The 27,085-nt window shown below is 42.5% G+C and overlaps 1 protein-coding gene across 7 annotated transcripts in view; it reads left to right on the top strand.

Annotated features, from left to right (window-relative positions):
* The window catches only part of DICER1 (dicer 1, ribonuclease III), a 71,831-nt gene that overhangs the window by 27,584 nt on the left and 17,162 nt on the right, over positions 1-27,085 (top strand). For all 7 annotated transcript variants that reach the window (XM_013057434.2, XM_045073265.1, XM_004754744.3 and 4 more), the window contains 18 exons: positions 602-732; positions 1,671-1,805; positions 2,079-2,239; positions 4,082-4,250; positions 5,931-6,403; positions 12,293-12,425; positions 13,893-14,135; positions 14,684-14,838; positions 18,152-18,284; positions 19,035-19,110; positions 19,930-20,069; positions 21,939-22,118; positions 22,364-22,577; positions 22,776-22,929; positions 23,827-24,009; positions 24,497-24,602; positions 24,998-25,173; positions 26,043-26,826. In XM_013057434.2, coding sequence (XP_012912888.1) covers positions 602-732; positions 1,671-1,805; positions 2,079-2,239; positions 4,082-4,250; positions 5,931-6,403; positions 12,293-12,425; positions 13,893-14,135; positions 14,684-14,838; positions 18,152-18,284; positions 19,035-19,110; positions 19,930-20,069; positions 21,939-22,118; positions 22,364-22,577; positions 22,776-22,929; positions 23,827-24,009; positions 24,497-24,602; positions 24,998-25,173; positions 26,043-26,826 — 3,746 coding nt within the window. The remainder of the gene's footprint in view (positions 1-601; positions 733-1,670; positions 1,806-2,078; positions 2,240-4,081; positions 4,251-5,930; positions 6,404-12,292; positions 12,426-13,892; positions 14,136-14,683; positions 14,839-18,151; positions 18,285-19,034; positions 19,111-19,929; positions 20,070-21,938; positions 22,119-22,363; positions 22,578-22,775; positions 22,930-23,826; positions 24,010-24,496; positions 24,603-24,997; positions 25,174-26,042; positions 26,827-27,085) is intronic.

The raw sequence follows: 27,085 nt of genomic DNA, 5'->3' as shown, positions 1-27,085 counted from the left end.
GATTATGAGAGCAGTGACTTTTTGATTTATGACTTTGCTATGCCAGTTACAGAAGGGAAGTTGGATGCTTCTTAAGAGTTAGATATTCAGTAAGACTTTATGATACTGGTTTGTATGGGTTTGGCATTATGTATTAAGAGTACCAGCTGCTCGTAGGGCGTGAGTATTACCCTGCCGCTGCTCTCCTTTTGTTTGTTTTTTTTTTTTAAGATTGTTTCGGTGTGTGATGTACTTTAAACATATATTTCTTAGTGAAACGACCTGATTTTACTGAAGAAAACAGGAGGGTAGATCTGGAGTAGTTACCATTCTAGCGTAGAAGTTACATTCCTGGTTTGGGGAAAATCAGCCATAAATAAGGAAGTTGGTGAAAGGTTCTCTGAAGGGAATGACAGAGGGTGGGGTCTTGAATCTAGATCTAGTGAGTGCGTTCTGGAGGATGAACTTGGAAACAGGATTTTAAATTGGCTATCTGAAAAATTGGGATTAGCTGTGATATATAGTAATAAAGATTTCCTTAGCTGTCTTAATCACTGGTAGCCTGGAGAACCTCCTAGATACGATTTTTCATATTTACATGAAATATTATATTTGTCTTCAGCAAACCAGGTTGCTCAACAAGTGTCAGCTGTCAGAACGCATTCAGATCTCAAGGTTGGGGAGTACTCAAACCTAGAAGTAAACGCATCTTGGACAAAAGAGAAATGGAACCAAGAGTTTGCTAAGCACCAGGTGAGACTCCTAGAGAAATTTCACTTTTCAGATCCCTGCAGATCCTTGGCTTCGTTCGTGAGATCACGAGATCTCACATTTGTGAGATCACCTGTAACCTCAAAAACTGTACTTTCCTGTACTGCCCTGTACTTTGTCAGCCTAAAATCTAGCCCTTACATCCTCTTTGTCTTACTTCATAGAAGAGAATCAGCTCTATACTGTGATGTACTTGTTTGAAAAAATGCAATTTCTGGTGACCTATTTCCCACTTGTAGATAACCTGCTTTTCAGAAAATTTATGCTTGAGTTGAAGGTCTTGAAACTGGAGGTATTTCTTGGTTGAGATCTCTGGGTCTTTGAGAGACTTCTTCTCAGTGATCCGTTTCTGTGGAGGCGGCACGAGTTGAGCTACTCTTGGGTGTCGGTGGGTGACGTGGTTAGGAGGGGCTTCCTCACCAGCCGGGAGCTGTCCATAAGGACGAGTGTGTCTCACCTGTGGGGCTGAGTCCTCATCCATAAAACAGTTAAATGTCCGCGCGGTGATGAGTGACGACACTATAAAAGAATATCGAGTCTGCACCTTCATCCAGAAAATCTTCTCTATTTAATGGGAAAAAAGAGGAAAACAAGGTGAATTGTTTTGTGAGTTGATTAAACTGATAGGTCTTATCAGTCAAAGTATGGCTGTTGGACCCTAAAAACCTGAAGTACTTAGTAGAGTTATCATTAACAACATAGTCTCTGTTGTCAAGGATTTTTTTTCTCATAATCTCTTTCTGTATTTTCAAAATTCTGCTTCTTGACTCCAAAGTGTAAGCCTCCATACATTTAGATTTTGTTTTGACTAATGAATTTCTTAATTTCACCCAAATATGATGTTTCCGTAATCTGATTTAGTCTAAGTGTATCCAGGCTGGTGAAGGGCACATTTTTATGCTGATGCCATTTTCTTTTAGGTTCTCGTTATGACTTGCTCTGTCGCCTTGAATGTTTTGAAAAATGGTTACTTATCACTGTCAGACATTAACCTTTTGGTGTTTGATGAGTGTCATCTTGCAATCCTAGACCACCCCTACCGAGAAATTATGAAGGTAAAGTTTTAGATGTTATCAGTCTTAATTCAAGTCAAATTACTGAGCTTAAGGAGTGTTTTTATATATCAAAAACTGTAATATTAGTTACCAGATTGGGGAACTTGGTTCCCCAACTTGGTTCCATATATGAATGAATGAATATTAAATTAATTTTTACTTAAATCTATGATAATGAAATATCATAGATATTTCACCAACTTCCTTATTTATGGCTGATTTTCCCCAAACCAGGAATGAATTACTGACCGTCAGTATCTTTTGTTGTGTTAGCTCTGTGAAAATTGTCCGTCGTGTCCTCGTATTTTGGGACTGACTGCTTCCATTTTAAATGGGAAATGCGATCCTGAGGAATTGGAAGAAAAGATTCAGAAACTGGAGAAAATTCTGAAGAGTAATGCTGAAACCGCAACTGACCTGGTAGTCTTGGACAGGTAGGCACTGGGGCTCAGCGGCCTTCCCGTGGCCAGCACCCAGCTCTGCCCTCGTCCCTCTGTAGGCTCTCCTGGCCGGCGCCAGTTCAGGTGAGCAGAGCAAGTGAGTTGGAGAGTTCTATCGGGACAGTTGCCCAAGAGGGCAAGGATCTAACCCTGTGTTCACAGAGACCAGTGGATGGAGGGGTTTCTTCACTCCAAGAGAAGGTTGTAGAAGCGTGGGCCCTAACTGTTTGTGGACATTGACGAGGACCTGGAACTCAGACAGGAAATTGGTGTGCTTTTCTGTCCATGTGTGCTTGGTGGTTCCCGCCTAAGTGTCCCACGGGATCCTTTGAAAGAGCACTCCTTTACTGGCAGAATTCAGTATTTTACAATATGTTTTAAAATGATTGGAAACACCCTGTAGTGTGGAAAATGGGTGTGAGTGTCTGAGAAAGCTATGTGTGCTTTCTAGGTTCATGTCTTTGAGAAGGTGGCTGTTTCGAGTTTCAGTAGAATGCGCACACATGCACACATTGACTTGAGTTGGTGGAAGGGAGCCTAAAGAAGTTCGGTTTTTAAATCAGTATAATTCAGTTCATAGTCAAGTATCCTTATTAGATATGGTTTTCAGCAGGGCTAAAGATGATCAGGTGGTGGCTCTTAGAACACTTACAACTAGAGGAGCTGATTTCTGAGGATGTGGACTTCAATCAATCTGGGCTTTGAAGCTTTGAAGCTGCTAACTGGAGGCCACTAACCGAAGCCACTGAGGGGGCATCTTATGGTCTCCCAGACCCTAGAAAATGGCGCGGACAGTGGTTTCAGGGGATTCTTTGATGATTAGTCTCATTAAAAATGGCGATGTGCCTGCCACATCGCCATTTAGAAGAGAAGATCTCTTCTATTAAAAAATAGAAGCTTGGGGAAAGTTCTCTTTGTAGAATGAGATGAAAAGGAAGGTTTCAGATTCATGGAACTTAAGGATTCCAATGCCGTAGGACGAACAAATCTCAGCACCTTTTGGACATGTTGTTTTTGACTTCTGGAGCCTAAATGATCTGAGGTGGAGGTAAAAGGCTTTACTTCTGCTTTTATCTGCCCCGATTTAGATTGGTGGGCTTGTACACTTGAAGTTTTCAGAAGTAGGTGTGTTAGAACATTTAAGTAAAACTGTTAAGTGATCTGTTAAATCTGATACTTCCTAGTTTTCTAAGCGTGACTCTGGTTAAGTATAAATGCTGATTGAAAATAATGTGAACTGTAGTAGTTAAGTATGTCTTTATTAATCATTATTAGTGCTTTTAGACTACTATGTGCTGTTCTGGTTGTCATATTTTATGAAAGGCATAAGCGATCCAAGGATGATACCATAACTGGTTGAAAATTAGGTGGCCTTTCCTTACGAGGATACCTTAAAAACACATTAAAACAAAACTGACATTGGCAAATGCCAAAAATTTCAAATAGTATGGAAGTGGATAGATTAAATGATAACAGCCTTCCCTCTAGGATCTGCCCCCTCATCCCTGTTTCTGCTTCCAAGAAGTAATCATTGTGTTGTTTGAGCTTCTTGATGCCCAAGAAGGCAGAAGTCGAAAGTCTAAACTTAAAAACTAAAACAGAAACCTTGAGAGAATAAGGTAATGACAAGATCCACAGAAATCTCTGAATGTCAGGCTTAGGCAGTCGTTCCTTGAGCCCTTCCAAGTGAGCACAGGTGCAGATAAAAGTGAGTACCCCATTAGGAAGACCTCTGCGAGCCTGCCCATGATCGCAAGGCATAGACATGTCATAATGGATTATAGTGCTATAGTGAGTTTCTGGTGCCAGTGACAATTTCTGTTTCCCCTGTTAAAGATACACTTCTCAACCGTGTGAGATCGTGGTAGACTGTGGGCCATTTACGGACAGAAGTGGCCTCTACGGCAGACTGCTGGTGGAGCTAGAGGAAGCACTTAACTTTATCAACGACTGTAACGTATCTGTGCATTCAAAGGAAAGAGATTCTACTTTAATTTCTAAACAGGTAAGCATGTACAAGTAAGTAGAGAAAGCGAAATAAAAGGCTTTTGTTTATTTTATTTTCTTTTTTAAGTTTATTTATTTGACAGAGAGAGACAAAGCAGGAGAGGGAACACAAGCAGAGAGAGTGGGAGAGGGGGAAGCAGGCCCCCCACTGAGTAGGGAGCCGATGCAGGGCTCGATCCCAGGATCCCGGGATCATGACCCGAACTGAAGGCAGACACTTAACGACTGAGCCACCCAGGTGTCCCTGTTTCTTTTTAATATCGAAACGAAAACATGTTTCTGATGAGGTTATTAAGTATGTTTTAATTTAAGGCCTTATCTTCTTATCTCTTTGAACATTTCTCATTGAACAAAGCATATTGGGTTGAGTTTATGGTTAGCTAACAGATTATTAAATATAGACCTCCCTGACTTACGGGATGGATTGGGGTTCATATCCTGAGTCGGTCCCTGCTGAGCACTCGGACTGAGTGAATATGCCGTGTGTAACTGGGGAGGAGTGTGTCCTTCCTGAGTGGCCCGGCTTCGGGAGGAGGTCGCATAGATCAGTGGTCCTCAAAGTGTGGCCTCCAATGCAGCCGTGTCCCTGTTCCCCCTGGAACTTGTTTGAAAAGCAGATTGGAGTCCCATCCTTCACCTGCTAGATCCCTGGTGGAGGGGTACAGCTTCCTGAGAGTTGACAAGTACTCCAGTTATCCCGATGCGTTAAAATTTGAGACCCACCGTCCAAGGACTTTGCAGCCATTTGTGCACAAGACTGTTGAATCTGGGGCACCAGGGTGGCTCAGTTGGTTAAGCAACTGCCTTTGACTCAGGTCATGATCCTGCCGTCCCAGGATTGAATCCCACATTGGGCTCCCTGCAGGGAGTCTGCTTCTCCCTTTGACCTCTCTCCCCTCTCTCTCTCCCCCAAATAAATAAATAAATAAATCTTTTAAAAAAAAAAAAAAGACTGTTGAATCTGAGTCTCCATTTCTTTCCTGCTGATTTGCTCTGGAGGAGCAATGCCTAGACTCTTCTCGATCCTTGATTTCTCATTAAGTCTGTATTACACCCGGTTTGTCTTTTACTTGCCTGTGGAGCTGACAGTTCCTCGGTTACAGCCTGGCTGTGGATTTACGTTCTGCTCGGAGCTAGACTTGTAAGATGTAGCAGGCCACGTGCAAGGTGCACGGGTGCCTACAGTAAGATACAGTGAGGCCTAAATGAAATCACTTCTTTGATGCCTAAAATAAAATTGCTCTGCTACATAATTCCTTGCATATTTACTTGGAAGTAAATGACTCATTTCTCCTTGTAACTAATGACAGACCTGAAATTAAATTTTATTAACCTTATAGAGTTGCATCTTTTATTTTCTATTATTATTTTTTCTGGGGAAAACAAAATGATGGTTCCGGGCATACACACACACACACACACACACCACACACACAAACACACACATACACATATATATACACGTATGCATGCATATATATGGATGAAAAAGTAGAGATTGAAATGACCACTGGCTATTACCCACCCCCGAACTTGAGGAATTGACCTCAGTGTTTATGCTAGCGGGGAACATTTATTTTGAAGGTGCAGATGGAAGACAGCTTAAATCCCAGTTACACCTCGTATGAAAATGCTGCCTGATTACTGTTTAGCATTTGGCTCTTTACTTTTTTTGTAGATCCTCTCAGACTGCCGCGCAGTGTTGGTGGTTCTGGGCCCCTGGTGTGCAGATAAAGTCGCTGGAATGATGGTAAGAGAATTGCAGAAATACATCAAGCACGAGCAAGAGGAGCTGCACAGGAAATTTCTCTTGTTTACAGACACCTTCCTGAGGAAAATACACGCTCTGTGTGAAGAGCACTTCTCTCCTGCCTCACTTGACCTGAAATTTGTGACTCCTAAAGTAATAAAACTCCTTGAAATCTTACGCAAATACAAACCGTACGAGCGGCAGCAGTTTGAGAGTGTTGAGTGGTACAATAATCGGAATCAGGATAATTATGTGTCTTGGAGTGATTCTGAGGATGATGACGAGGATGAAGAAATTGAAGAAAAGGAAAAGCCGGAGACAAATTTTCCTTCTCCGTTTACCAATATTTTATGCGGAATCATTTTTGTGGAAAGAAGATACACAGCTGTTGTCTTAAACAGGTAAATCTCTTGAGGTTAATGGACATCCTTTCCCCTAGTAGAATAGGGCAGCGTTTGGTTCTGTGAAGGACTGTGCTGTAATAACAGCTTTGAACCTGGCAGAAGGCTTAGGCGAGCGTCCTCCGTTCGGCACCACTGTAATTCACCGTCACGCTCTGCGGGAATCTTCAGGGAGGGCATTTGTGCGACTGGAGCTTTCCCGAAAGGCTAGATTTGGCAGGACCTGGGATTTTTTTTTTTTTTTCCCCTTAAAGGTGGATAATCTATTCTAATACATTTAAAATACAGAGTAAGTGTAGAAAGATGAAGTTATATTAAGGGAAAGCAATTGTTGTTTTGTTTTGCTTTTTTTTTGAATTCAATTCATATGCGGTTCATCTGTGATTGTGTGTTAGGCATTGTGTTGCGCCATTTCACACCAAGCTTTCTCCTTCAGGTAATCTTAGGATAAATTTTACGTAGGAATTATTGTGGCTGTCTTTGTTGTTGTTAACTTTTTTTTATCTTAACCAATATTGATTCAGGTTTTGCAAGTCCGAAGTGGAAAAAGTTCAGAACAGTTGGGTTTGCGTTTTGGGTTGGTCCATAGACTATATATTAAAATTTTCTGAAACAGAAGAAAATAAGAAGGTTAGGGAAGAATTCAGAGAATACTGGCAAAAGAGAACAGTTCCTCCAAGTTAGGCTGTGGGTTTCCATGTCCACCTGCTTCTTCCGTAGAAGTTGATTTTTCCAGAACACAGACCTGGCCAAAGAGCTGTACTCCCAGATTTGTGTCACATGGTCAGAGGATGCATGGCTCTTCTGGTGTGTGTACAGAGGCTGTGGTATATAAGGCCACAAAGGGTCCTCAGTTTGTCCTTTAGACAATGATCTGTTTCTCTGTGAGATCCATTAATTGGCCAGAGTTGATCTCTAAGCGCCAGTTGTGCACAGAGTGATCTCTGAGGAGAAATTCAGTTTTGGTTCCTGTGGTAATTTGGGATTTTTTTTTTTCTTTTCCTAAACTGCTTTTGACTGTTTGGGGGCTTTGAAAACTTACTGGAGTAATGAGAAATTGGACTCTGGGGTAGTCATCTGGCAGTTTTTAGTCTGGTAATTTTCATAGTCATTGGGCCTGATCCCTATGATGAATACAAAGTAAAATGACTTTAGGTAGTGAATTACATTGGAATCAGAAGTTTAAGGTTGGAAAGGGACTCATTGACTATCTAATCCAGCCCACTTATTTTTATAAAAAAAAGAAAGGGCCTCAGGAGGAAAAGTGATTTGCTCTGAGTTAAATTGCTAGGCAGTGGCAGAGACAATTCTAGAATCCTGATATCCTACATCCTAGTTTCCAGGTCCTTCTGCAGTCATAGTGCCCCTGGGTGTCAGAGAACACTAAAAATCCATGCGGAAGACGGCCAGGAGACAGACCAGGGAGAGCCTGACCGTCAGGATTATTTCTTAGAATGGGGGGAAAGGCATTTCAGGGGTCAGAGAAGTTTAATATCAGCATAGTTCCCAGCCTCGTTATAGACATGCTCCCTGCCCCCATACAGAATGGTTTAAGAATCAAATACATCTTATGGTGCTTAGAAAGAAGAAATGGTGTATTAACTTCTTTTCTCTCTTCTCTACATGCATTCTTAAATGTAGAGATGTGCTGGGTTTCATGGCACGAATATTAGCCTGAAAATCTTTATCAAAAATCAATCAGTTATTTCCTGTTGACTTTGAGGATCAGATTAATTGTGATCAACTTTCATAAAATGGGGCTGGAATTTAGTGTTGGATGATGAATCAAGAGCGGTTTGAGGGTTGACTTTATGGGCAGCTAATTAAATATACAATAGAAGTCTTGTTCCAGTAGGCTTTTTAATAAGCTTAGAAAAACTTCCTGAAATCCAGAGTCTTTCCTTCCATCAGTTTAATAGGAGGAAAAACCCTCAGTGAACATTTTCATGGGAATCTGAGCTATTGTGATACATGGGCAGTTTTGTCCTCTCCTAATTAAAAAAATAAATCATAGCTACTTCTGTAAATAATGTAGCTATGTGTACAGTCTTATGTTTATAGTGTTCCCTTTTGCCTTGCTTTATGGTTTATAACTTACCTTTAGATACCTTTTTAAGTCTTAAACAACACTCCATGAGGGAGGAAGGCACATGTTTTCACTCTATTATGGATGCGGAAACCAAGACTCCGTTTGTGACCCGCCCCAAATCACACAGATATCAAGAGGCAGAAAAGGGTTTTTGGTCTCCCAAGTCTGGTGGTCTTTTTTCACTGTGTATGTGCAACAAGCCTGGATTGTCAAGCCTGAACAAGCCAGGGTTCAGCACCTCTGTCTACCCATCCCCCTCTATTTGCCTCCTGACTTTGTTTACAGAAAAGTTGCAGAGAGAGTAGAGCGCTCCACTATCTACCTTGTGGGGCTTCCTCCACCTGTTAACCTGTGTCCCTCCGTCACAACCTGGAGACTGACTTCAGTGTGTCCCTGTTAACCAGACTTCAGGCTGTATTTGCATGTATCCGTTTTCCCCTTACTGTCGTCCTCTTAATCCCGGGTGTCCTGTTGTGTCTCGTGGTTGCGTGTCTTTGATCTCCTCTGGTCTTCTGTGTTTTCTGGTTTTCCTTGGCTTTGATGCCCTCCACGGTTTAGAGCATACTGGTCAGGTGTTCTGTAGAATGGCTCTCAGTTTGGACTTGTCTGATGTTTTTCTCAGGATTAAAACAGGGTTTTAGAATGGAAGAACACCGCAGGGAGGAAGTGCCTTTCTCGTCACATTCCGTCCGGGGGCCTCATGGTCTGGATGTGAGACGTCCCTGCTTGTCCCTGCTTGTGGGATACTTCGTCACATGGCGTTTGCCCTTCTCCACCGGGACCTTGTTACTGTGTCATTCCTCACTTTCTTCTCTGGAAGCAGATCACCAAGTGCAGCGCGTCCCGGGAGGGAGGGTTGAACCGCCATTCCTGGAGGGAGGGGTATTTACGGTATCACTGGAGCTCTCCTGCAAGGACAGCTGCCTCTTTGATCTCATTTATTGATATTTATTGACTTGCATTTGCTTATTTTACACTTGGGTTATAATCTGGTAGTAGGTGATTTGTTTTGTTCACCTTGTTCCACTCTGGGCCATGGGGCTGGCGGGGGGCGGGGGGAGGTGCTCTTTGAGGTTAGCTCTGTGTCCCTTGGGCCCTCATCCTGGATTTTTTTTTTTTTAATCTTTTGGAGCATTTCCTGACTTTCTAGCTCTAATAGATGCTCCAGGCTCTCGTATTTTTGTTGCTCCAGCTGTAGAATCCACCATTTCTCTAAGGAGCCCTTGTTCCTTTCATGTCAACCCTCTTTTTTAAATGTCTATTTTGTGAAAGGTTTTTTTTTTTTTAACTTCTCAGGGTCTTCATTTGTAAACTAGTGATAGTCTCCGTCTCTTCACAACAAAATGGCTGTTTTATCACCGAATTCAGTAGGTGCTGTTTTCTTACGGGCTTTATGCACACATTTGGGGCATATGGGATCCGTGTACTATAACTATCAGTGATAGTTTTTCTGGTGAGATCACAGAGGAATTACATTTGATTTTCTCACGTTGATAAGGAAGTACAAGGAGTAAGGATACTATGAACATTTAGTCAAATTCCGGTTCCCTGTGGTACATCTCCTAGTTCTGCGTCCATATCTGCTGTGTCCGGCGTAGCTGGGGAAGCCATGTGCGCGCACCCCGCGATCTGGGCCCTGCCGCCAGCTGAGCAAGTGAGCTACAGACATCGAGGGTGAACATCCAGACGCTCTTACTTTGGACAGTGGGCTCTGTCTCCTGAATATAATATGATTGAATCTTGAATTTGAATGCTTTTTGGTTTCATTTTCTTTGTAGATTTTCATGGAATTTTAGTAAAATGCTGGTCTCTGATGGATTTAAAATTAGAGAAAAAAAAAGTGGTTCTAGCTGCTGATAGTTTCAGAGCCCTGTGCACAGGAGATCAGCTGGGTTTGTCAAATCGCTTGCTGGTGGAGTTGTTCACATAAACTCAGTGTAAAAGTCAAAAGAAACAAGTAAGGCTTTGTCCTATCCGTTCAGGGTACCGTGAAATCTATAAGCAGTTTGTGTTACTCACTTGTAAGCCCCAGAACCACTGTAGACCTTGTTGTTTCTCTGGAAGCCTATGGCTTTGTCTGAGGACTGTGGTTAGACATCCCTTAATTGATCAGAAAAAGGCATTTTTTTCTCTAAACATCACCAGCATGGGTATATAGCATTTAATTACTGCTTACAAGAGACTGGGTTTGTTAATGTGCATATTGTCTCTTCTCTGCAGTATTGATGTGAGTTTCATTAAGGGGAAATGCATTTACTCTTAGTGCTTCTGCTTCTTACTTAATTGAAATCTGCTAGACTGATCATTTTGGCAAAGTAAAACACATTCTTTGCCTAATTGAACTAATTAATTTGCCTAATGCTTGCCATGAAATGCATTTTTTTTAAGCCTCTGTTGTATTCACATTGATGCTTATTTCCAAAAACTCACATTTGGAAGTACATATTTCTAAGATAATTTCATAATTTAGACTTTGGGGCTTTTTTTTTTTTTTTTTTTTTGCATGTAACATTGCTTTCTGCTACTGACATCATGTTTTATTTTAATAACTAAACAAACTTGGAACATATTAAAAAAGTTCCTGATTCTGAACATTTTAAGTATTTGAATGTAGAACAGACTCTTAAACTAATCTAGACATGCAAGTGTTTGGCTGATTTGGAGGCAGGAAGATATTCTAGATGGCCACTCAAGGTTTCTTCCAACTCTTTGATATTAGTCTGTTTCATGTATTAAAAAAAAAAAAAAGAACGGTTTGACTTAAAAATGCAATTTTCTATTAGGAATTTATACTATGCATGTGACTTCAGAAGAGCCATCTGGAATCACTTATGTCAGGTGTGGGACCATTTATCCTGTGTGCTGAGTCTTTGAATGTGGAGATTTCCAAAATAGCTGTAATGGCAACACTAACTGTTCACCTTCTGTCCTCGTGTAATGTGATACCACCCTGTAGCTCTTTTCCATTTCTTAGCTAGAAGGCTAGCTTTAGGTTACTCACGTTCTGGATTAATACAGAAGAACAGGCAGGAAGAGGGACGAGCTGGGAAGCTTCTCTTTCATGATGGAATGGGGACTCTGGCATTGCCCTGGTCGGCGGCCTGGGGGCAGGAAAGCACTGGGAATGGAGGTGCTTCCCAGTAGACAGGCATTTCTTGCCCTGAGCTCTGCATCCCCTGATAAAAAGGGCATCAGAGTAAGACTTAAAGAAATAACGGTGCTATTTTCCCCACACGGCAGGAGCTCTCTTCGTCCATGTAGCAGGGGAATGAGTTTCCCTTGCTGTAGAGTCGCCCCTTGGCATTGGGTGTTGGTACTCACACTGTATAAACTTGGCCGTGGAGACAAGGACGGCAGCGGCCGCCCCAAGTTGTGTGTGTGTGGAGAGAAGTTCAGTGAGCTGCAGAGGAGTGTGTGGCTTTTTCATGATAGATCCTGGCTTGAAACCAAGGAAATGAGGAGGCCATGTTTCTCTCTGCCTTGCTCTGTCCCCTACAGGGCCATGTTTCTAGTAAGTCGTCACGGCCAAATTAGACAGTTTGAAGTACTGTGACCATTTTGTTTGTCAGTATAAATCAGCCCTCTCTCTGGGGTTGTGAGTGTTTGGTCCACAGATCCACATAGGGAAGAGTGGCAGTGATTTCTGTTTAAGCTAGTTGGAAAAAAGCACCAAGACCGTTTTGTTAGGTATGTTGGCAAAACATACATGTATTTCTATTTTCAGGGAGACCTTACAAACAAAAGTTTAAATTTTTTTCCCTCAGCAGTGCTTAACTTCCAAATGTATATAATTTTCTTAGATTGATAAAGGAAGCTGGCAAACAAGATCCAGAGCTGGCTTACATCAGCAGCAATTTTATAACTGGACATGGCATTGGAAAGAATCAGCCTCGTAACAAACAGATGGAAGCCGAATTCAGAAAACAGGAAGAGGTAACTTAAGTTGAAATAATTGTACAATAACAGTTTTCAGAGTATATATAAACTCTGCTCATTGGAACTCCCTTTCTTCATGGTTGCTTGGTATTTTTTTTGTAATATAGAGTATTTCTTATAGATAGACTGGCTGTCTCCTATGAAGTAGCTATGTAGTGATTCACATGTTCAGAATTAGAAGAGCGGTCTGGTAAATCAATTTTCTCTTAATTGCCATCAGCCATTTCATTCTCCTTTATTGGACTGTTGGCATTTCACAGAAAAGCAAAGCACGTGTAACCATAACTCCGGTCAACTCCATGTGAGTGAGCAACAAAATGATGTTTTTTTTCCCCTAGAAAGTGTTTTGTTTTCTACTTAAAGTCCTGCCTTGGTTGAATATGTTTAAGATTCTGGCTTAATTTTTTTCATGCATTTTAAGATTTTAATATAGGAAACAGCATAGTAAAGACGTGAAACCTAATACAGTGTTCTGGCTGGCAAACAAAAACTTTTTATTTGAAGTTTGTTATTTAACTTAGAGGTAGAATAATTCACATTGAGGCTCATTTTGTGTGTCCTAGCTTTTTGATAATATTCCAAGTTTGGGGAGTCCAATAGCCCACCAGTGTGATAGATCTGTTTTAGAAGCCAACTTACTTTACTTATCCTGGATTGAGAAATGATGTTATTTTAGATTTAATATGAAAAAAATTTCTACTTTACTGTTTAATCAGTAGTTTTGATTCTTTAAGTTGAAAAATGTCCCAAGATGCCAGAAAATAGGTAATGCCTTACTTGTAATTTTTAAGTTACAAGCATTTTAGGGATTTTAGTGAAAGGGTTCTGACCTCTTTTTGGAGGGCTCTTGGCACAGTCTCACAAACATAAGACGCTACCACGGAGGGTCACAGTGTCAACATGACTCCAGAAGTGGATTCATTTGGTCACTTTGTTGGGTAGATTTCCTGTGGCCCTTGAAGAAGCCAACCTCTTCAACCCGAAGGCTTGCTGTGATTTGTACGTACTTCTGTATGGTAGAAAGTCACTTTGATTTTTCAAGTCCTATTTAGTTGGAAACTGTCATTAAATCAGAGAAGAGTCTCTTTGCCCATGTGTTCATGCATCTTGAGTTTTGTGTGGTGTCATCATCTTCCTTAGCCTGGACCGAAAGATTTAGTGTACCCAGAGTATGTGTCAGAAATGACAGTCGTGGGGCACCTGGGTGGCTCAGTCGGTTAGGCATCTGCCTTCGGCTCAGGTCATGATTCCAGGGGCCTGGGATCAAGTCTGCCATTAGGCTCCCTGCTCAGCGGGAAGTCTGCTTCTCCCTCTGCTTGCAGCTCTCCCTGTTCATACCTATTTCTGACAGGCAAATAAATAAAATCTTGAAAAAAAAAAAAAAAAGACAGTTGTCACTTACTTCTACTACAGTGTTGCTTTGGAAATTTCTTAGAATTGCTTTTCTTGGTGGACTTTTTTCAGGTCCTTAGGAAATTTCGAGCACATGAGACCAACCTCCTCATTGCAACAAGTATTGTGGAAGAGGGTGTTGATATACCGAAGTGCAACTTGGTGGTTCGATTTGATTTGCCCACAGAGTATCGATCCTATGTTCAATCTAAGGGAAGAGCAAGGGCACCGATCTCTAATTATATAATGTTAGCGGATACAGACAAAATAAAAAGTTTTGAAGAAGACCTGAAAACATACAAAGCTATTGAAAAGGTAAGATCCAAAAGTCAATAGGATATCTCTGAGTCATTTTTTATGTGCCTGGAAATAGATAAAAACAGCTTTATCTACAGAGAGTAGTCTCAGCAGGGGTGTGCAGTATGTACATTATGAGAACATCAAGTAGTTCTAGAAAGTGTTTGAAAGCTCACAGTGCAAATGGTCAGATGGATTATGGGGGGAGAGGCCTGAGAGTGTCCCCGTAGCGTGGACGGTGTAGTCAGTTGAGTGATGAAGTTGTGGAGTGACTGGAGCATGATGATAGAGCCCCTCCCTGTGTGTGTGTGTGTGTGCATGCGGGTGTGCGTGTAGGTACAGTACTGTGCAGACCATGTGCGCATACAGCAAGTGTCTCCACGTGATTGAACCTGGGGAGACTACTTAGGGAGGGAGTTTCTGCATCGGGTGACTTATTGAAGTGTTTTTAGGAGAGAGAGCTGTTGTGTCAGGGGAGCTTTTTCTGTAGGTACAGAGGCAGACTCCTGACATACGGCAAAGAGAATACTCGTTCTCATCATAATACCTGTTTCTTTGATACTCAGATCTTGAGAAACAAGTGTTCCAAGTCAGTTGACACTGGAGAGACTGACATTGAACCTGTGGTAGATGATGATGATGTGTTCCCACCATACGTGTTGAGGCCTGATGATGGTGGTCCACGAGTCACAATCAACACGGCTATTGGACACATCAATAGGTAGGATTTGAAACCATTTGCATGGAAAACCTAGGAGTATTACAGGATTTAAGTCTAAATCTGTGAGTATTACAGTGTTTACCTTTTGCGAATATTCTCCAGTCTTTCTGTTTATGGCTCGTACTGTTTTGTTGAGAGAAAGAAAAGAAGTTGCTTTTTTCCATTCATTCTACTTTTTGATCAGAAGGCAAAAACAGTATTGTGCAGTGATAAATGTTTAGTTTTTGTGGACAAGGCTGACTTAACGAAGGCATGCTTAATTTCAATGAGATTTTACTTAATTTTCTAGTGCTTGCTAATTTTTTTATTCTGAAATCTGTTGTTTTGTGCCATGAGTGTTAAGGGATGTTGAGTTTTCCATTGGCTAGGATATAAGATTATGACAAATTAACTCGCATTTTTAATTATGTTCTAATTTACTTTGTCCTGAATTGGTAATAAACATTTCCAAGAACTGAGAAAAGCACATACATACCTAGATTATGTATCAGGATAAGTATTGTGTGGAGGCGAAATAAAGGAGCAACTGACATGAGATTTTTCTGTTTAACTTTTTACTTTGAAACAATTGCAAGCTTTAAAGTGCTGCAGGAATACTGCTGCGAGCTCCCATTTACCCCTGAACCTGAAGTTTCATGAGAAGGCCTTTTTGTGGGAAAAGGATCCAAGCCAGGATCAAGGGCTGTATGAGTTTTTCTCATCTCTCTAGTCTCCTTCAACCTGGAACCATTCTTGTCTTTCCCTGACCTGAATGACCTTGCAACTTTTAAAGATTATAGGCCAGTCATTTTGTAGTCTGCCTCTTGGTTTGGCTTTATCTGATATTCTCTGATAATTAGCCCCAGGGTGTGCCCTGGGGCCCGCTCCTCACATAAGTGATGCTTTGTTCTTCTCATCCCGTCCTCCCAGGGGCACTGATGTCACTTGGAGCTCTTACTCATGGGGGTGGCTCTGATCACTTAGGAAAGGCCTGCCAGCTTTCTCTGCTGTAAAAGTTGCCTTTGCTCCATTCATAACCAGTGCATATTTCTTGGGGAGATAGTTTGAGACAGTATAAAATCTATTCCTCTTCCAGGTTTCACCCATTAGCTTAAGTATCCATTGATAATTCTCCCTTGAGTTGATTATTGCTGTGGCGTCTGCAGAGAGGTGATCTAATTCTGTTATTGTTTCTGTTTGTTGGCATTCTGCTGGAACAGACAGCTTTCTCTTTTCTCCACTTAGTTATTCCCTTTGTTTTTTTAATCTAATAGGAGCTGATGGAGTTCTGTTTTATTCAATGGGTTGTAGTTTGGTTACTGTCTTTTATTATTTATTTTGATGTTAAAATGATCTCACATTTGGCCAATGGGAGTCCCTTCAGACGAGTCTTTGTACGTCACCATCGCTCTTTGTTACTTCCCTGTTTTGTGGTGTGCTAAGATTCTTAGCCTCAACTTCTCTTTTCCATGCCCACCTCAATATTGGCTCTTTCTTCAAAAGGTTCTTGTTTCTTTCAGTGGCAGCCAACTGGTGTTTAGAGACCAGAATCTGGGCGCTCAGTGCTGGGCGTGCTTATTGCCCCTAGAGTGTTGCTGCTGCCTGGCTCCTTAGAGCTAGAAGCGACATTTGTGTGATTGTGTGTGCGCACGTGTGTATTCATGTGCGCAGTTATTCTCTGTCTGACTACCTACATGGTGTTCCCTTCACTTTTCCTGTCACACCACAGGGTTCACTCTAGCTTTCCTCTCTTCCATCTTTATTTCTGACTTCTTTAGTAGTAAGGGATTGGACTCCCATTGTCCTCAGAATTGCTACTTTTATGTCCAATCTCCCTGAATCCAGCCAGTGTCCTACTCTGCAGGGCTGCTACTGTGTTTGGGTGCCCTTACTGCACAGGCTGTGACCTTACGGGGCGGCTGCTCATTCCAGTGCCTTCCATGTACGCGTCCTGCCCCCATCGATGACCTTCCTGTCCCAGCACCTTCTTGCTCAGTCTCCGCATCCTTGAAGCTCGCTAGCTCCCTGCCCTGTAACACTCGCCTGCTGCTACTGTGGGGGAGTGGTGGGCAGCGGGGGTGGTCTTCTTGCTCTCCTGCCTTCCGTCGTGTCAATACTGGGCTGTCCTTCCGTCGTGTCGATACTGGGCTGTCCTTCCGTCGTGTCGATACGGGGCTGTCCTTCCGTCGTGTCGATACGGGGCTGTCCTTCCGTCGTGTCGATACTGGGCTGTCCTTCCGTCGTGTCGATACTGGGCTGTCCTTCCGTCGTGTCGATACTGGGCTGTGCTTCCGTCGTGTCGATACTGGGCTGTCCTTCCGTCGTGTCGATACGGGGCTGTCCTTCCGTCGTGTCGATACGGGGCTGTCCTTCCGTCGTGTCGATACGGGGCTGTCCTTCCGTCGTGTCGATACTGGGCTGTGCTTCCGTCGTGTCGATACTGGGCTGTGCTTCCGTCGTGTCGATACTGGGCTGTGCTTCCGTCGTGTCGATACTGGGCTGTGCTTCCGTCGTGTCGATACTGGGCTGTCCTTCCGTCGTGTCGATACGGGGCTGTCCTTCCGTCGTGTCGATACGGGGCTGTCCTTCCGTCGTGTCGATACGGGGCTGTCCTTCCGTCGTGTCGATACGGGGCTGTGCTTCCGTCGTGTCGATACGGGGCTGTCCTTCCGTCGTGTCCATACGGGGCTGTCCTTCCGTCGTGTCGATACGGGGCTGTCCTTCCGTCGTGTCGATACGGGGCTGTCCTTCCGTCGTGTCGATACGGGGCTGTCCTTCCGTCGTGTCGATACTGGGCTGTCCTTCCGTCGTGTCGATACTGGGCTGTCCTTCCGTCGTGTCGATACTGGGCTGTCCTTCCAGCCTCTTCTGACGTCTTCCTTGCACAGGGCCTGAGAGTTTGTGGTGCGTATCCGATATTAAGGAACAAAGACTAGCAGCGTGTTCTCTTTCAATGGATTCTGAACCGTATATTTTGTATTCTGTGGTTTCATTGGACATATATCTATTGAAATTCAAGTTGTAATTTTAATTAAAATTAAATAAAATTTAAAAATTAGTTTCCTAGCTGCCTCACCACATGTCAGGTGCTCAGTGGCTGGCCCGTTGGACAGTGTAGACACAGAACACCACTGCCGAGGATTCTGTTGGACAGCACTGTTCCATCTTATTCCAAGTTCAGAGCGGTGGAGCCCAAGCTTCACGTATAAATGCCAATCCAGTAGCGGGGAAGAGGGACGTGCGAAATCAAACTTGAGGCTGTGAATGTCGATACAGAGTTTTTCCTCCATTTCCCAGGTGTAGATTTAGCATCAGCATTTCTTTTTCTTCACAGATACTGTGCTAGATTACCAAGTGACCCGTTCACTCATCTAGCTCCTAAATGTAGAACCCGAGAGTTGCCTGATGGTACATTTTATTCAACTCTTTATCTGCCAATTAACTCACCTCTCCGAGCCTCCATTGTTGTAAGTTTAGAAAAAGAAATGATTGTGCTTTTCAAGTATGTCATTAATGGATTGTTTTTCAGCTTCTCTACGCCAGCGCAAGTTACAGGGAAATTTAGCTTTAAATCTGTTCTTAAGCATAGGTTTGTAAGTCTCTTGTGGTCAGTGACATGTCCAGACCTTCAGTAGACTGTCCGAGTAGATAAATAGAAGTCCCCTCTAGGATCTTACCAATACCAACATTCAGCTGTGGCTTAGACACTTGAGGGACAGAATGTATTAAATATATTTGGGCTTCTCTAGCCGTTTTGTTGTTCACTCAAAAATCTGCCTTTGTGTGACTGCTGTCCTTGGTCCCAGGACTGATTTCCAGATATCCTGAGGTGACTAATTTCTGTTGCACATGAAAAGTTGTCAGTGCTGTTAACGTGTATGGTACAGCCATGTTTTGATATCTCTTTGCTTTTTTTTTTTTCATATTTGTAGGTTAGTGAAAATAAGCTACATTAAAATCTTACTGAAATGTAAATACATTAAAATCGTCAAATCTTCGTTATAACTTATCTAGGTTATACTGGGCAGGACTTTTAAAAATGGCTGTTTCAACTCTGGAGATTAGGATTTTGACAAACTTGCTGGCATTTTTCAAAATAAACCACTTTGCTCTCATAAAAAGTTTGGCTTTAAAGATTCTGGTTTCATAGAAGTTTTATGTGTTAATGATAGATGGCTACGCACATGTACAGTGGAAATGTTTTTTGTTACTTTCAGGGTCCACCAATGAGTTGTATCCGATTGGCTGAAAGAGTTGTAGCTCTCATCTGCTGTGAAAAACTGCACAAAATTGGTAAGAGCATTTGAAAAGCACATGCACATAATAAAGTTGAAAACATTGTCAGACAGAAGCATGTCAAGGACTTGATCGTTCTCTGAGGATTTTGTAGCGTTCTGACCTTGTTGCTCTCACTGGGTGGTGGTGAAGATGGGTGGAGATCTGATGTCACCTGAAGGTCCTCTGATGGGCCAGCTTCCTGATGGCCTCAGCTTGCTGCAGACGGCTGTGCTGTATTTGTTCCCCTTCCTGACTCCTTGTCAATACAGAGAAGTCTTCTTGTCACTGCTGAATTATGGACACTTGTGTTTCAATGGGTCAGTCTCTCAAATTAGTTTACAGATTCCTCTTTTTTTTTTTTAATGGGAAGCCTCGTTTTCCATAGACTTTGTGAAACAGTGGCTATGTGCTATTTTTATTTCAGTATTATTGAACTAGAGTTGACACACAATGTACATTGGCTCCAGGTGTCCCACTCAGTGATTGCATTGAGTCTCCATGGGCTGCTCTGCTCACCAGATGTGCAGCTCCCCCCACCCCGCCCTGCCTCCGTTGGCACAGAGTGCTGGCCCTGTACCCTACACTCCGCTCCCTGTGCTGTGCCTTGTGTAGATGCCATGTTTGCCTCTTAGAACTCGAGGCCTTGCTCGCTGAATATATGAATGCCTAAGTGGACTGTCTGACACATCATGTCCGATCAGTTTGTGTCACAAAAAGTACAGATGCTTTAGATTTCGTTACCTTTCTAGTTGCTTTCTAATACTACTGCTCTGGATTCTTTCGTGGAGAGGCAACATCTGGATTGTTTGTGTTCATTGTGTTTACATTTCTTAGGTGAACTGGATGACCATTTGATGCCAGTTGGGAAAGAAACTGTTAAATATGAGGAAGAGCTTGATTTACATGATGAAGAAGAGACCAGTGTTCCAGGAAGACCAGGTTCTACAAAACGAAGACAGTGCTACCCAAAAGCAGTTAGTATTGGTTAGAACCGAATACAAATCTAGCCTTTCTGACTTTTTATTTCCTGCCACATCAAATCGACATTCTTCTGCTTGCCTTCCCTGACCCTGTAATTTGGCCCACTTGGGATCTCTGCTCACTTCCTCCCCTGACAGCTTCTCTCAGACCAGTCAGCCCCTCCTTCCCACCTGCACTGTGGGCACTTGCCCACTTAGGACACTGCTTTCGTTTTTCTTCTCAAAAGGAGTGTGGACTCCTTTGAGAAGGATTCGATCCAGAATGAGTGTTTCTTTTAAAGAGATAGTTTTTGTTTCGTTTACTTCAGTGGTAAGGTTTTTGCTTTACTCATGTTTGGGGCTGAGAAAGAAGGGGATTCGCAGGATAAAATAGGCGCGTGAAAGGGTGCCCGCTGCATGTGTGGGGAGCCCGGCTAGGATGAGCGTGGGGACAGCAACACTTTGTCAGGAGCTGGGCTGTGACCTGCCCGCGCATGGCGTCTGCCTGCATCTGTGGCTTCCTGGCGGGGTTCGTACACTGTGACGTCCCAGAGTCCGACTTCTAGTTAGAGCCATGCTGGATTGAAGGACTTAAAAATATCTGCTAATATTTGTTCCCCATAAGAATTGCAAACAAAAGCAAAAATCTTAGCAGCCTAAAAGTGTGGTTCTTTTGTTTTATTTTTGCAATTGCATTGAGTTGCTACTTCTAAAAAAGTTTTCACTTGAGCATTTTCAAGATTCAGAATCATGTCATTCTTTTAAGAATGAAGAATGTGACCTGTTGCCTGAAATGCTTGTTTCCCAGCTTTCCTACTCTAACATTTACTCCAGAGACCACTGGACTCGTTTCATGTGGTGCACATCGTCATTAATAATAAAGTGTTTTAATTACAGATACATTCTGGATTCTCTGATATCCTGTCACTATAACTGTCTCCTCGGCAGTGTTTCTGTGCCTTCTAACTATGCATGCAACCCCTAATGTCCCTGAGCCTCAGAAACCGCACGACTCCCCTGCGTGGGGTTGTACGAGTATTAAAATTTAAGAAAGAATCTCAGATTCATTAAATTATAGTTTACTCATATAATTAGATAGCCATTAAAAATGATACAGAGAGGAAAGATATTCTCTTTGTAGCGACTGGAGAGAAAGGTCGGGTGATGACAGTCTTTATTGTGCCGTTCCAAAGGTAACAGAAAAAATACTAGCGTATCTGTTTATCTGCATTTACATGTAGGAAAAAGTTGGGAGGACGCTCAGTATATCGGAAGTTAATCAAGGTTATCTTTGTCTAATCATGTAGGACTTTTTTTTTTTTTAAAGATTTTGTTTATTTATTTGACAGCGAGAGATCACAAGTAGGCAGAGAGGCAGGCAGAGAGAGAGGAAGGGAAGCAGGCTCCCTGCTGAGCAGAGAGCCCGATGTGGGGCTCGATCCCAGGACCCTGAGATCATGACCTGAGCTGAAGGCAGCGGCTTAACCCACTGAGCCACCCAGGCACCCCTCATGTAGGACTTTTAAATTTTGCATTTGTTTCTGATACTCTACAGTGTTAAGAGTCTAAAAATCCCAAGGGAGAAAAAGAATTCTCTAATCAAAAGAAATAACTCAAATGAATACTGTTTCTAAGACGAGACCTTGCGGGATTTGATTGTTTTATATAATTTGGTATTCGTTATCTAGTCAACAGTGCATAATGAGGTAGGTGACCCCAGGCCACCTTGCTGCCCAAGGTGAGAAGGGCTTCTCCCTGTGTATTTTCTTACCTTTTTCTCATCAGCTTTTAGTGAAGCTAGGAAGAAATTTGTTTTCTTGCCAGTATCTGGAAAAGAGGCTGTTACCCGTGATCTTGATGCTTAGGTTTTCTTTCCGATTCTAGATTCCAGAATGTCTGAGGGATAGCTATCCCAAACCCGATCAGCCCTGTTACCTGTATGTGATAGGAATGGTTCTGACGACGCCCTTGCCGGATGAACTCAACTTCAGAAGGCGGAAGCTCTATCCCCCTGAAGATACCACCAGATGTTTTGGAATACTGACAGCCAAACCCATACCTCAGGTAGTCAGCTCCTTATGACTCCCATAAAAATACCTTTTTGATTTTGTTCTGTTTTAAAAGAAGGGAACAGCTATTTACGAGTAACTAACTACTTTTTGTTATCTCAGAACACTTAGTATTTTAAAGTCAAGGTGTCCCTTCTGTTTTCTAGATTGAAAGTGTCATTCCTCCTCTGAGGTTAAATACTTATAACGGGGTAAAATACCTGTTAACTTTTGGGGATGCTCTGTTTTGTTTTTGCTAAGATCCCGCACTTTCCTGTGTACACACGCTCTGGAGAGGTGACCATATCCATTGAGCTGAAGAAGTCTGGCTTCACGTTGTCTCTACAAATGCTTGAGTTGATTACAAGACTTCACCAGTATATATTCTCACATATTCTTCGGCTTGAAAAACCTGCACTAGAATTTAAACCCACAGACGCTGATTCGGCATACTGTGTTCTACCTCTTAATGTTGGTAAGCAGGGCCCGGACTCTGAAGTGTTCGCTGAGACTAGCTCAGTAAGGGGAGTCTGCTTACCATTAGTTCATTGTGGATGCCAGAGAACTCTCTTACAAGAGACAGCTCTGCCTGAGGCACATCCATGAATAGAGGGTGTAAGTAAGAATCTTCTCTGTAGTACATTTTAATAAGCTAGTCTTTTCCTTCCCTAAGTGAATGACTCCAGCACTTTGGACATTGACTTTAAATTCATGGAAGATATTGAGAAGTCTGAAGCTCGCATAGGCATTCCCAGTACAAAGTATTCAAAAGAAACACCCTTTGTTTTTAAATTAGAAGATTACCAGGATGCAGTTATCATTCCAAGGTAGGTGTTTAAGAGGAAAGCAAAGGGGTGGTGGTATTTCATTTCAGGAGATTCACTTGTTCGCGTGGAAACATCACTGGGCTCTAGCATTGAGGTCACTAGTAGGAAGTTTAGGTGTCTCTTCCTGGTGGGCCTGTCCTCCCTGGTTGACCTCCTCTTGTACAAAACAACACCTGGAAGGAGCAACGTTGGCGGAGGGGTTTCACCTGGGGAAGCTCGGATCATCTAAGTGATGTCGAAAGACTTTCTGAACATCTTCATCCTCTTAATCCCCAAAGTCTTAAAGGATTTCATTGTAAATAATAGCTTCCTAAACTTTTTATAAAGAATAATGGATGGTATTAAGTGCAATGAAGTAGTAAGTCAGAATAGTTTTTTTCTTATTTTGTAAAAATTAAGGGAATATACTTTTTGAGCAATAAATTTAAATACAGGAACTTTTCATAATTAGAGTGCTGGCTGTAGTTTAGTCTTTTTGATGTTTTTTCTTCTTTGTTAAAACCGTATTTTAAATGTTAGCTATCATCAAACTATGAACACCGGAAGTGGGGTCTCAGTGTGTGTGTGCGGCTGGTGCCTTTCACATGTAGCATATAAGGAATGCAGGGTACCTGCTCAGTTGGTGGGGTATTGCGTAGTGGTGAAATGAAGAGAGATTTAAAGGTGCTGTTTAGCATTAATGTGTTGGCGAAGCACAGATATTTAGAACGTGGTTAATAGTAGAGTAGAGCATCTGTATTCACTTACTATAAATGTCTTATACCCACTTGAAATATTTAGAATTGAAATTTTCAGTTATTTATTTTTAGCCTTCAAATTTACTCATAATTTGCATTTTCATAAGAAAAACATTTGTTGAGAAGAGTTGTCTCTAAGTGCATTGTTTTTCTTTTGTAGATACCGTAATTTTGATCAGCCTCATCGATTTTATGTAGCTGATGTGTACACTGATCTTACCCCACTGAGTAAATTTCCTTCCCCTGAGTATGAAACTTTCGCAGAATATTATAAAACAAAGTACAACCTTGACCTGACCAATCTCAACCAGCCACTGCTGGATGTGGACCACACATCTTCAAGGTAGGGGGTTTCAGAAAGGACATCTGAAATCTCGTGCGAGGCATTATTTGTAGAGGTCAGTAGACAGATGTACAGGTTCGCTGTCCCCACAACCCCACCTACAGACTCTCTCAAATCGGGAGACTGACCCTTCACATGCAAGACTGCCCAGTGTGGGGTCCAGAGTCCGCACACTGAAGGGGTGGAACCACTGTGAAGCAGGGACTTGCTTGTATTTTATCAATTGATTGATTATTATTGTTTTTTAAGATTTTATTTATTTAATTTATTTGCAGAGAGAGAGAGAGAGAGAGACAGTGATTGAAGGAACACAAGCAGGGGGAGTTGGGAGAAGAAGCAGGCTTCCTGCCAAGCAGGGAGCCCGATATGGGGCTCGATCCCATGACCCTGGGATCATGACCTGAGCCGAAGGCAGACGCTTAATCAACTCAGCCACCCAGGCACCCCTTTTATTTTTGTTTGATAAAATATTTTGAAATTCTTACAGACTTAATCTTTTGACACCACGCCATTTGAATCAGAAGGGGAAAGCTCTTCCTCTGAGCAGTGCTGAAAAGAGAAAAGCCAAGTGGGAAAGTCTGCAGAATAAACAGGTAATGTGCTCATTGTTACTTGATAATTTAATATGTTGAAGGATAAGTTTGGCTTTTATATTATCAAGTGAACTGAGTGACATATGAATTTTTTGTAAGTTTCCCAGCCCTTGCGTGGTGTTATGTTTTAGGTAATACTGTGTGTTAACTTGTATTTGAATGTCTTTCTGGTAGAAGTGTGAGAGGTTTGCTTTTATACTTGGTTCATTGATCCATTTTGTCCTTGTAAATCCTAGAAATCCCATTTGGTCTTAAAGGATTATTTTTAAAAATTACATTTTTACTAGTGTTTATGATTTTTGTCTTTATCCGATTAGTGAAAATGACCTTAAGTTTAATCTTTTATTCTTTTGTGTGTTTGCTTTATATTTACCCACATTTTTCCTTATTCAAAGATACTGGTTCCAGAGCTCTGTGCTATCCATCCGATTCCAGCGTCACTGTGGAGAAAAGCAGTCTGTCTCCCTAGTATACTCTATCGCCTTCACTGCCTTTTGACCGCAGAGGAGCTTAGAGCCCAGACGGCCAGCGATGCTGGTGTGGGAGTCCGATCACTTCCCGTGGATTTTAGGTATGCCTGAGCCGGTAGCTGGCAAGAACGTGGGTCATGAAATCCTATTTGCAAAAGAACTGAATTCAGTTCAAGTTTTAATTTTATATAAAATAATTCTTAAAAGGTTAAGAAGAAAAGCACAGATGTCTCATATGTGCAATAAACACATCCTTTGACTCCTGTGTCCTTGTAAAGTCACAGAAGGGGAGGGGGTCTCTCCTCCTCCAGGCATGCCAGTCAGAGTGAAAACGGAAGCAGTTCTTTGTAACCACGCTGATCTTTTAGGGCTGCTTCCTCTTTTATAAACATATATTAAATGGCACTTGCCTCAATATGTTCTTTGTCTTTTTCACTTTCTTCCCGCTAGGAAAGTGGCTGCATCAACAGGAAAGTACTGGCTTACCCACTCTGATTAATTTGGGTTATCCAGTAGTCAAGACCAAGATGGTTCTAGGGATTAAGGAACGTGAAAATAGACTAGTACAAGTCACAACTGCGTTTGTCGAATACTTAGTACAGTGTCCTACACTGGTTTAAATGCCAGAGCCTTTATGAGGTCACTTAATCACTTAGGACAACCTAGGAGGTAGGGGTTGTTAGCCCCTCTTCCAAGTGCGGGAAGCCAGGGCACAGAGAGGCGTTCTGGAAATGAGCATCTGGTTAGCTGGAGGGCCTGGGATAGCAGCCCGGCAAGCCCCGTGCCCCTCCCTGATGGGCACCGCAGAAGTCCAGGACTTCTGGTGTCTGTCTTGGAGACTTGGTTCTCTTTTGAAGTGGAGCTGATTTCTAGCGATCTTTACTTGATATATTTGTCATCTGCATATTGTTCTCGCTCTAAGCCTAGCCCTTCTGAAGGATCTGACGGAGTCGTAAAAATGTCTTTGCAGATACCCTAACCTAGACTTCGGGTGGAAAAAATCTATTGACAGCAAATCTTTCATCTCAATTGCTAACTCCTCTTCAGCTGAAAGTGATAATTACTGTAAGCACAGCACAATTGTAGTCCCTGAATATGCTGCACGTCAAGGTGCTAATAGAACCTCCTCTCTAGAAAATCATGACCAAATGTCTGTGAACTGCAGGACGGTATTCAGTGAGTCACCTGGTAAGCTCCAAATTGAAGTTTCAACAGATCTTACAGCAATTAATGGTCTTTCTTACAATAAAAATCTTGCCAACGGCAGTTATGATTTAGCTAACAGAGACTTTTGCCAAGGAAATCAGCTGAATTACTACAAGCAGGAAATACCTGTACAACCAACTACCTCATATCCCATTCAGAATTTATACAATTACGAGAACCAGCCCAAGCCCAGCGATGAATGTACTCTACTGAGTAATAAATACCTTGATGGAAATGCTCACAAATCTACCTCAGATGGAAGTCCCACGACGGCCGCGATGCCTGGTACTACCGAAGCTGTTCGAGCGCTCAAGGACAGGACGGGCTCCGAGCAGAGCCTGTGTCCTGGGTACTCCTCGAGGACTCTTGGCCCCAATCCTGGACTTATTCTGCAGGCTTTGACCCTTTCCAATGCTAGTGATGGATTTAACCTGGAGCGGCTTGAAATGCTCGGTGACTCCTTTTTAAAGCACGCCATCACCACGTATCTCTTTTGCACTTACCCTGATGCTCACGAGGGCCGCCTTTCATACATGAGAAGCAAAAAGGTAAGAGGCTGTTTTTATCTGGGGCAATTCGAGCAACGGGTCAGCTGCCTACGAGTGGCTTCTGGTGTCGAGTGGTTCTAGAGGATGAGGGATTGTGTGGTTCTCACTGCTGCAGCACTTGGGTTTTGGGTGGGCATTAGCTGATCTGCGTGTGGCTTACTGGTAGGAATCCAGGTCCACCAGGACAGTTTGGGAGAATGTGTGTGCTGCCTGGATCCTGAGCGGGGCGTAAGGAGATGCATGGCATGGTCACTCCGGC

Source organism: Mustela putorius, unplaced genomic scaffold (assembly GCF_011764305.1).
Source record: "Mustela putorius furo isolate JIRA1106 unplaced genomic scaffold, ASM1176430v1.1 tig00000129_pilon_pilon_pilon, whole genome shotgun sequence".
NCBI lineage: Eukaryota > Metazoa > Chordata > Mammalia > Carnivora > Mustelidae > Mustela > Mustela putorius.
Note: the sequence above shows the minus strand (reverse complement) of the source record. Positions and strands in the feature narration are given on the sequence as shown.